The sequence below is a fragment of the Pogona vitticeps genome, chromosome 14, assembly GCF_051106095.1.
Source record: "Pogona vitticeps strain Pit_001003342236 chromosome 14, PviZW2.1, whole genome shotgun sequence".
Lineage (NCBI taxonomy): Eukaryota > Metazoa > Chordata > Lepidosauria > Squamata > Agamidae > Pogona > Pogona vitticeps.
Window position 1 is genome coordinate 11,539,491 of NC_135796.1, and position 11,096 is coordinate 11,550,586.

General features: G+C 43.0%; 1 protein-coding gene across 1 annotated transcript; it reads right to left on the reverse strand.

The window, feature by feature from the left end:
• Positions 1 to 2: 2 nt before the first annotated feature.
• UFD1 (ubiquitin recognition factor in ER associated degradation 1) lies at positions 3 to 11,092 on the reverse strand. The gene is made up of 12 exons (XM_020805459.3): positions 10,675 to 11,092; positions 9,411 to 9,543; positions 7,228 to 7,260; positions 6,154 to 6,275; positions 5,058 to 5,188; positions 3,851 to 3,923; positions 3,101 to 3,169; positions 2,877 to 2,942; positions 2,584 to 2,631; positions 2,161 to 2,249; positions 908 to 989; positions 3 to 129 (listed from the first exon to the last, which is right to left on the reverse strand). Exons 1-12 carry the CDS (start codon positions 10,675 to 10,677, stop codon positions 55 to 57), a joined length of 924 nt encoding a protein of 307 aa, XP_020661118.3. The 5' UTR covers positions 10,678 to 11,092; the 3' UTR covers positions 3 to 54.
• Between the last annotated feature and the right edge of the window lie 4 nt (positions 11,093 to 11,096).

The window sequence follows — 11,096 nt, forward strand, 5'->3', positions numbered from 1 at the left end:
TGTCAGAGATGCCGCAGCGTTATTTTATTGTCTCTCAGCCAGGGCATCCAGGATTTAAGGTTTTCTTCCTTTCTTGCGAAGAGACTGGCCTTCTCCTGAAAATGCAATGAAGCGGCTTCCGGAATCATCCTGGCAGGGAGGAGGAGGAGGGGAGAGAGGAGGAGGACCTTGAATTAATTTTATTATTTTGACAACTATATGAAGGCTGAAAAGAGAGAGAGAGATCTGTTCAAACACAATTGATATTTGAAATTTTTGGCTTGACATCCAGTCCTATGCAAAGTAACTTTTTTAATGTTTTATGGGACTTTTTTCTACTCCAAGGTAAGTTCCAATGTAAATTGGGAGTAGGAAAAATGTCCCCAGAGCAAATGAGTGGTGTCAGAAAAAGTTTGCTGTAGGATGTATTTGTGTTTTTTAAATAAAAATCCCAATATCTCAACATGGTGGGACCAAATAAGGCACACTTGTATGCATGATAACTAAATAGATACTGGCCCCCACAATGTTTCTTGATCATCTTAGGAACTTTTTCTGAACCAAAAATTCTATATGGCACTTAAGTGTCCCTCCCCAGATCAAAATATTTCACCCCAACACTGCTTAAGAAAAAACACCACAGTGGCAAAAATCAACAGATTTCTGAGGAATCGTTGCTCCAGCAGTCTTGCATGTGCAGAAAGAAAAATCTACATAATTTATAATAATCCACACAGAGCGATTTATTTTCCGTCTCTATGAAGGCAATGGAAATAATTAGCAACTGGTAAAATCTTTGTTTGAATATGTAATATGACTGTGCAGTTCAGGAGGACTGCATATCTGTCAGTGTTTTGAGCCACTGGAAAGAACGTTGGTTTCCTACAAGGAAATCTATACAGAAATGATCTAGGAACAACTAACTCACCTCCTCTGTTTTTTTGACCAGTGGCCGTGAATTCCTGATGAATGTGATCTTGCCAATTTTGAAGTCATAGTTAGGAATCCCTCTGCAGAATGGAAAATTTTTATTTTAATTTTTTTTTATTTATATATAACATCCCTAAACCACCTTTTATTCATGTGGCATTGGGGTAGTGTCCAAAAATAATCAAAATAAAATAACTTAAAACCATCAAAGTTCAAAATAGCAGATAAAGACAATGAAAAGCAAAAATAAACAAACAAAACAACTCAGAAGATCGAATCTTAAAATGCTCTTCCAAATGAAGAGGTTTTAACCTGGCACCCAAAATGACTACAGTTGAAATGTCAGGAGAGCCTCCGTGGGGACGGCATACCACAACTCCCTCCAACTGTTCTGAGAAGGAATCCTCTCCTTGCAAAGTGGCGCACAGTTTGTGTAAAACTAGAAGACGATTAGAGGACTGGGGTCGCTATGAACAAAGGAGCCCAGACACCATAAACGTATTAAGCTCCATGTCCAGACTGATGGGACAAGCATCTCTTTAAGCCAGTGGTCCCCAACCTTGGGCCTCCAGATGTTCTTGAACTACAACTCCCAGAAACCTCCACCACCACCTCTGCTGGCCAAGATTTCTGGGAGCTGAAGTCCAAGAACATCTGGAGGCCCAAGGTTGGGGACCACTGCTTTAAGCTGCCTTCCCAAACATGGGGTGCCCCAAATGTGCTGGACTAGAACTCCAAGCACAAGAAAGTGGCATCAATAGGTTTGAAGAAGAACAAGTGTTAATGGAAGGAGGGGGGAAAAAGCCCTAAAGGAAGGGACTCTTCCCTACCCAGTCAAGAGGCTCAGTGGGCCCAGACAACTGACTGATTTGAAGGGCATGTAGAGAGCTAGTGGGAAAGAGACCTGCAATGGAATCTCCTGAGAGCAAAGGGCTGGCTGGGGGACACCCTGGACAGAAACACTCCACACCACAAGCACTTCTTAAGCTAGACAGAGCTAAAGCAATGAGGTTTCATAACGCTTACACAACCTCAGTTTACCAGCCTCACACTGAACAGAACAGTTATTCACATTGACTGATTGTGGATCAACTATTATAAGCATCCAGTTTCACAGGACATTTCTAGAGGTATCCTACGGAATTGTTGCTGAAGCAAGTTAACTCTAGCGAGTTGGAGACTTTTCACGGTGAAACAACCCAAGTGGATCTTGTTAGGAGGGCCTGCCGCATTTCCCCCAGGCAAACCAACCTTCGAATGTCTCCTGGTTTAATTGGAGAAGGACTTGGTTCAACACCTTTCTTTTTCCCATCCAGCCTGTTCCCAGATCCTGAAAATGCCTACAGAAGGAAAGAGACAGACAGAAAGAGGATCATTCCTTCATAACCAACAAGGTGTTGCTTCTGTGAATTATTACAGAAGAGTAACTGAGAGTGTCCAATGGTGATTAAATATTTACTAATGAATGATTAGGTTGAAAAAGTGAGAACTGGGTAGGGTAAGGAGTGGAATCATGTACAGTAAGGCACTCAACAAGAACACATAGAACACCTCACAGTATCACCTTTTGTTGTGACCCCATTTTCAACTATTTTCAAGGCACATCCCCTTAGCATTAAATCAAATAGGCTGTAAATCTTTAATGGTTTTTATTAGCTAAATAACGAGACTTACACGGAATCCCAGGTCACTAACGTAGCCGCTGTGGTCTGCTTCTACATCCTGCAAAGCAAAGGGGAAAATAAATTAATTCATTTAAAAACATCTCTACAATACAACAGATAGTAGACAATAAGATGGTTCCTTGTACAAAGTAACTTTCCTAAGGCATGCTTACACCGGGGCAAAGAATCTTTGATCCCCCCCTATGCTTGGATGGGCGTTTACACCCTTCCTTGTTTATTTCAAAAGATTTGAAGGAAGAGGGGAATGCAGAACAAGACAAGAATATATAAGAGGCAACTTACTGTGGGCTCTTCATGCTGTGCCTGTCTTTCTGGTTCTTTGTAACCCAAAGGTGCATCAAAATCTACCTGTGTCAAGTCAAAACAAAATCTACAATCAGCTAACTTATGTAGGTAAATTACTTCTTTAATATGTGCAATTTAGATACATAGCTATTTCCAAGACACTTTAAGTTTTGCCAGAAGAACAATTTAAGCAGATAAGGAGAAAACAGAGAGCAACTCACATTCATGTCACACTCGATGATGGACACAGCTTTGTCAGGTTTTGTCTCCATCACTCGCAGCTCGTAAATCTAAAATTAAATTCAATTCAAAATTGGCATCTTCTCTGAGTTAACGTTCAGGACCATGCCTTCACATGCTAATAACTGCTTTGATAACTGCCTCCAGTTAAAATTATTTGATTAACATTAGGTAAAGGTTCCCCTTGACATTTAGTCAGTTGTGTTTGACTCTAGGGGGCGGTGCTCATCCCCGTTTCCAAGCCGTAAAGCCAGCGTTTGTCTGAAAACAGTTTCCGTTGTCACATGGCCAGTGCGACTTAGACCCGGAACGCTGTTTACCTTCCCACCGAGATGGTACCTATTTATCTACTCGCATTTACATGCTTTTGAACTGCTAGGTTGGTGAGGAGCTGGGACAAGCGACGGGGGCTCACTCCGTCGCGTGGATTCATTCTTATGACTGTTCGTCTTCTGACCCTGCAGCATACAAAGGCTTATAACAGTACAGTTCATATTCCAAGCAGGGTGGTATCTCGGTGGAAAGAGATTTTGGATTATTGATACTGCTAATGTTAATCAGGGGACATGGTGGCGCTGTGGGATAAACCGTAGAAGCCTTTGTATGCTGCAGGGTAAGAAGACCAGCAGTCCTTTTAGCATGCATGATAAACAGAAGCAGGAGAGATGATGATTTTTTTCCACTGGTTCTTTCAGGAGCAATTTGCCCTGCTTTTAAACGGCAGGCATTACCTTTTCATTGTAGTTGATGGCAATAACATCTCCGGTGGTTAGACAAGCAAAATTTCTCAGGGCGTTTTCTAATCTTTAAAGGATGTTAAGTTCAAAGCAGAAATTGAAATTATGACCCAAAGGTGGTGCATATGGGTTCGGGTCACCTATGCAGTTCCACTGGGCTCCACAATAGTCACCTGACAGCAGCCATTCTATCAGACCTTGAGTAACCCAGGTGTTCTTGGACTGCAACTCCCAGAAATCCCGGCCAACACAGACAATGGTGAAGGCTTCTGGGAATTGCAGTCCAAGGACACCTTGGGTTACCCAGGTTTGGGAACCACTGGACTACAGCCAAGGTGAGAAACAGAGCTTGTTCTATTACTTCTAAGAAGAATTCTGCTGGATTAGACATAAGGGGTAACTGGTTCAGACTTGTTCTCTTGGAAACTAACCAGGGGCCTAGGGGCAGCCCACAAGCTTAACCCGAGTGCAACACACACCTTCTGCCCACATTCCCCAGCAATGGGTACTGAGAAGCAGACAAGACTTTGACAATGCACAAAATAGGAAGCTGTCATTTACTAGCCAGTAACCAGCTGAGCAGATTTGGCTTTTTCTCTTCCTAAATTGTTTCTCTTCAAGCTTGTCTTTTTAGAACATTTTAAGTATAAGAACTGGCATCTGAAAGTGCTCGTTTTTCCCCTTCCTCCCTCTTCCTTTTGTGCGGTGTTTTTCACATTAGAAGTCTGTTTGGGCTCAGGCTCCGTGCTTGTTGCCAATGGCTAGCTAAAAGGCTCTGAGAGCTTATTTTGGCTGGGCAGCACACATGAAGTGTTCAATGAGCAAGGAAACAGAGAAACACCACATATCATGCAGTTGAAAATATGCCTTAGAAATGGTCACACCGTTACCTTTAGAGCATTTCCTTAAAGACTGACCCAATGCCCATTTAGAACTCTGTTACCGATGTTTGGAAAAGAGGTAAAAAAAAACCCCACACTGGTCTGTGTTCCAACGGCTGTCAGCAAGTATCTGGACATTGTCTGTGAGCCAGCCTTTGAACAAATTGTGGGGGCTCTCAGAGCAGAACAAAGAAAGGCAAGCCCACTTTGTTGAACAATGTAAACAAGATTTGAAGAAGCAAATGTTCAGCTTCCTTCTCTACCGTGGGAAGGGAAGCAAGCCTTCTTTTGCTCCTGCAGAGGGACAGTGAAAAGGATACACAGCTTTGGGGTTGGTGATATCGAGGAAGTCCGGACTCTGGGGCTGGAACTTTGAGTACGTCGCTACCTGAAGGTTTACGCTCTCAACTTGCACCAGGCCCCCTTCCTCTAGAAGCAAGTTTTGCATCATCTGCAAAATATATGCAACAGCATGCAATGCAGTACTCAGGACCAAACTAGAGAGAATGTTAAATGCAGGGTTAACAGGTTGCTTTTTTTTTTTTTTTAAAGAGAGAGAATCAGCTGTGGGGACATACATATTGGGATCCCAGTAGCCATGAAGAAGGCATTTCATTCTTCTCTCTCCTGCTGTAGTCCAGAGGAAAACCCAGCCAGAGGTTTCCCAGAGGAAAGTGCTGTTTTGCTTCGGGAATAAATGAGCAAGTCTGGAAACCACTCCCTAGAAATGCCCTCCTTCCCATGCAGACCCAATCCCAGAGGCAAGGTGGAGGGAAATGGATGGACAATGGAAGTTTGGGGATGCAGAACAAGAAGTTTGACTTAAGCTCTGCTTCATTCAAATGCCACTGAGGCTCAGTGAAAGGACTAGGAAAAGACACTCGGGGCCGGGGTAGATAAAAATCAATGATTTTTTAAAAATCAAACTGATTTCAATCATGATTGAAATGTTAAAAATAATTTTTATTTAAATCATTAAAAACTGATTTTTTTTTAAAAAAAATTGATTTTTAAAAACCATTGATGTTTATCCATTCTGGCCCTGAGTGCCTTTTCTTAGTCCCAACTTGCTCAGCACCATAAACGCATAGAGAAATTTGTTTCAAGGGATTCAGCAGATGTGGTCCAGAACAGCGGTTCTCAAACTGTGACCTTTGGATAACATTTCCTGACCAATGGCCATGTGTGACAGGACACCTGGGAGATGGAAGTCCAAAATATCTGAAGGGTTGAAGGATTTGAACCGCTGCTACTGCATTACTAAAGCTGAGCCGATACAGATACGGTCAGCAGTCTGGACTTAAGGCTCATGAAAGATCTGGAGACTAGATGGATACACAGCTTGAATTCTAAAAGCTAACCCCTTTTAGATACCCTTTGCAGATCTTTCGGTTGTGAACCCCAGTGTTTACTCACCCAATGTGGAAGGTAACAAATCCCCTCGTCAGCCACAAACTCAAGCACACCGCAGTGAGTCATACGGTCTGAATTTTTATTTGTTAGTTTAAACAACATAGGATAGGTGATATTAAGTCGGCCTAGTAAGAACAGAGGAGAGAAAACATGGTGTGTTACAGGAAATGGAATATTCCTGATCTTGGGTGAGCTACAGAACATTTATTTGCTTGGGAGTAAGCCGTACTAGCCTCAGTGGGACTTGCTTCCAAGTAAACCGGCACAAGACCAGGTTAAGGAAACCACAGTACCCTATAAAAAACATCAATGCTGGAAATTTCGTGTATTTATTTATTTAGCATATGTTTCTTCAAAAAGACTCTCTAAAGAACACCGCCCCCCTATCTTGAGATGGTTCTCAAGAACTGATACAAATCCCAGCCAAAATAAAGCACTTAACATTAACAGTGCCACCCATTAATAAAAACATGCAAAAATGAAGACATGCTGTTCAGTGAAAACAATACTGCAATAAACATTTGTACAACGGGAGCTAACAAATTTTCAGTTCAGCAGCCCACAACAAAATCCCTCTAGAAAAAAACCCAAGAAAATATATTCTAAGAAATCTTTAAAGACCTGTAACAATGAGGTCTAAGGCATGGCAGCAGGCATCATCCTCCACAGGCTGCGGCCTTCCAGGTGATCAAGTCCAGACCCTATTACCCTCACCCAAATGGCTAATGGTGAGGGATAACAGGATTTGGTGTAACACAGCATCAGGAAACAGAGAGATTCCCACCTCAAACTTTCTTTTTTAAGGTCCGTTTGGCTTCCGCATGCATCCTGTCTGGTTTTAGCTCTCTAGATATTTTGGAGCAGAGCTTCCAGAAGCTCCAGACAACATGGCTAGTTGAGTATGGAAGCTGGAATCCCAAAACTATGGAAGGACAATGTGCCCTCTGCCTTTTCTAGCACTACTTTCAATACAACATCCATTCAATCTTCTTATTTCTTCACCTAACAACATGCACAGGAAGAAAATATCCAGTCTAAGGCTACACATCACGAGTGGACTGAAGAGAAATTACTCACTGAGTTGATCCAAAGCAGAGGGTGGCATAATTACTGCAGGAAGAAAGAAAAAAAAACAAGGAAGTTACAGTACGGAAAACAGAAGGACAATGAGAACAGAAAGCAACTGTAATCCTAACGGCACAGAAGCCAGATTCCTGTGGAAGTCACCAAGTGCAGAAGAGCTGTTATGCTAGCCGACTGTGCTATTTGGGGAGCTATTCAGTGCACGCTAGGAATGCGCTGGTGGTACAATCAACCACACCATGGAGAACCTTCAAAAACCAGTTCTGCAATTCCCATTATGGGGGGGGGGGAACCAACTAGGTTCTAGGAAGATTTTTTTTAAGTATCTTAGAACCAAAAAGCAGATACATCTCAAAAGCCTATCTCTTTCTCTTAGATGCAATATGTTGTGAACTGTACCTGGTGCCAATTCTTTTTTAATGTGTCCTCCTAGGTGTTAACAAATTACTGTTCCCATCCTCTCTCACCACTGGCCAAGGTTGCAAGGAAAGATAGGGGCTGAAATCCCCCAACATGAGGAGTGCCACAAGAATCTGCGCCAACAACATGAGCCAGAGGCAGGGAAACACACGGTGCAAACTAGGTCAAGGCAAAACGTATGCCGGTCGACATGCTACGAGGAAGGATGTAGCAGGAACATGGCTCAGCCAAGGGTTGGTCTGAAGAGTTCTCGTGACATGACATGGAAACAGGCTCCACCTTTGCACGCCCCAACACCAGAAAAGGGAAAAAGCACACAGTCAAAGAAAGACAACATTCACACTGCGTAAATGGGTGTCAGGGATTGTGGCTTTGAGCATGCAATTTCTGGAGACTATTTCCCTCCCCCCAAAACAAGGTAACCAAAAAGTCACTACTAGTTTTTTTTGTGGGGGGATTTCAGGCTAAAACTAGTTGGAGAGGGACAAAAAACCAGCCATAGCAAGAATGCCCCCAAAAGTTGCAGGTAGGCTTAATCTGCTATTTTCCTGGGGGAAAAACTGGGCAGTCAGAAGACACAGAGGAGACACAGGCCGCCCATAGGGAAACTCTGCTCAGCACTGTCACAGGTGAGGAGAGGGTATTTCCAGGCTGAGGACACCAACTGCTACTTATCAAAAGTTCTTATGCAATATCCGTTACGTGAAACAATCTACTAACCAAGATCAGGCAACATACAGGATGTATGTTGCTATTGCCTGCTGTCTTTCCCAAAACATTTTGCTGATCACCACCCTAGTCAATGACCCTTACTGGTTTTAACAATATGCTTTGTTTTCTGTTTATCTCTGTTCTTTAGTTTCACCACTTCCTTTTATCGTAACTTGTGGATTTCAATTTACAGTATTTGCTACTGTTTTGGAATTTGGGGAATGGATTCTTTACAAATGCTATAATAAACCAATAACCCACAGCCTCCTCCTTAACATATATTTTATTTTAAGTTGTGAGCCAGAAAAAGACCAGGAGCATTAGGGAAACACAGAAGAATTATAATCATTTGGACTACTGGGTAAAATGCCCTCTACCATGTTTCCCTGAAAATAAAACAGTGTCTTATATTAATTTTTGCTTAAAAACATATTAGGGCTTATTTTAAGGGGATGTTCCATTTTTTAATGTACAGAATGTAGACCGATTTTAATGTGATCACGTCATCGTCTGGTTGCTGCACAAGGGTGGAGGTTGGGGTTTCACTTAACTAGCGCTTATTTTTGGGGTAGGTCTTATATTATGAACATCCTGAAAAAATCATACTAGGGCTTATTTTCAGGTTAGGTCTTACTTTTTTTGGGAAACAGGGTAGGAAGGAGAAAACTTGCATGATAAAAATCTCATCTCCAAGCACCCAGAGATAGAATTTCAAACACATCTGCAGTCAGCTTTCCACCCATCATCTGAATTGGGCTTTGCAAGTTGTGTTTACTGTATTCAGATATACACCAGCAACCTGAATGCTGGCAACTGTGAATCTGGAATAAACTCTCAATTACCAGGCAGGTGATTTACCTCACTCACTCGTTTCCCTCCCTTTTTCATGATTTATACACATTTCCTTTCCAGTTTTTTCTTCAGCTTAACCCCACTTCAAAAATTTATTCTAAAAAGTCGTCATAGAATTGCTTTGCACTCCCTCCCCAAACTACCAACAACATCGCTTTCAAGAGAAGATTAAAAGGAAAAAAAACAGTACATACTCTTCCCGCCTTTTTCCACATCTGACCTGTCATTAGGGCCAGCAAGCATGGACACCGAGAAGCAGCGGTATTGCGTGGAGAAGCGGTTCTGGAAGACTCGTGGTATAGGATGATCAAACATGTTGAAGGAAAACTGGATAGGAGGAGGAAAAAATAAAGGAATGCATTAGAAGTGGATACTCCATATACACCTTACTCAAGGTTCAAACTTGACATGATATTGAACAAGACAGAGAATATTTCATCCTTCAGATGTACCAGATGGCAAGTCCCACAATCATTATTATCATTATATTATTATCATTATATAATTATCATTAGCCTTGCTTGCTAGATTTTCTGTGAATCGGCATCCATAAAATCAAGAGCCTGAATGGTTCTCCACCCTGAAGTCGCAAGTCCCCTTACACACAATTAAAAGCAAAGCATGCTCAAAACATTCTCTGGGCAGTTCAGAATTTAATTATGAATTTCAGGATTTAATTATGAGGTTCCGAATTTGATTATGCAGCCTACCCAGGGAGCTGGGTACTCAATTTGCTGACCCTGGAAGAATGGAAGGCTGAGTGAACCCTTGAACTGTCTACCTTAAGACTGAAACTGGGTCATGAGTAGAGCTTTGACTGCAGGAGTGCAGTTTATCCACCGCAAGGCTTTCCTCAAAGAGTTGTTATGAAGATAAAACGATCAGGAGTTGAAACAAAGCTAACTATATAAAGCTTTCTTGTTAAGACATTCCGAAGGGTGTGTTGTAAGCAAAGCAAGGCCAGGATGGCATAATAATGTCATTCCCCGGACATGACTTTCGCCCCCCCCTTCCCCTCGAATAAATAGAGGGTTTTTTTCCCCCATTTGCACCCCCCCTAGGTCTGACGGAGTGGATTTTGGACCCCCAATTGGGGCAATTTTTGGAATATTGGCTATTCTATTATCGATGGTTGGTTTGGATATAAAAGCTCACACCTCTCCGTGCTGTTGTATTTCGCCCCTTCCCCGAGAGAGGAAAAAAATTCAAATAAATAAATAAATAAATAAATAAATAAATTCTCCCCCACACCCCGAAAGCAGCCCAACCCCCAAAGTGAGGGGAAAGAAGCGGAGTTGAGCCGCAATAACTGAGGCCAGTCGGTCAGTTTCCGCGCCGAGCACGGAGCAAGGGAAGGGGGGCCTCAGGCGGCAGGGTTTGGGGGGGTCGACCCTCTCTCTCTCTCTCTCTCTCTCAGCAGCCCCACAAGCGGGCCGAAGGGCGACCAGGCCCCCCTACCATGATGGCGGCGGGGCTTTCCTCTCGTTTTTCCCCTCAGTTTTTTGACCGGCTTTCTCGAAAAGAGACTCCCTCACAAGCCGTTGCCTCAGGGAAGCCCCAGCCGGGATCCAAAACTTCTCTCTCACAACCGACCGGAAGCGTCGTGAGTGTCCCTGAGGGGAACGGAACGCCGGGTCCGTGAGGGAAACGTTCCTTCGCCTCGCGTTCCGTAGGAGTAATTTCGTTCCTTTTTGAGGTAACGGCGGGGATCCGTCCTCTCCTCGAAGGCGCGACCTTTTATGCCTTTTCTATTGGTTGGTGGGAAAGGCTGTAGGGAATAAAGCGGTCTAAAAAGCAGCGAAAACGAGGGATTAAAAAAAGAACTACATTTCCCAGAATGCACTTCGATCGACTGGTCCGTGCTGGATTTCTTTCCGTGC

Excerpts from the sequence above, each read along its gene's own strand:
- UFD1 (XM_020805459.3), bottom strand. Across the intron at positions 7,261-9,410 it reads TGTGGAAAAAGGCGGGAAGA|TAATTATGCCACCCTCTGCT; the intron begins GTATGTACTGTT and ends TTCTTCCTGCAG. Across the intron at positions 2,632-2,876 it reads CACAGCATGAAGAGCCCACA|GATGTAGAAGCAGACCACAG; the intron begins GTAAGTTGCCTC and ends TTTGCTTTGCAG.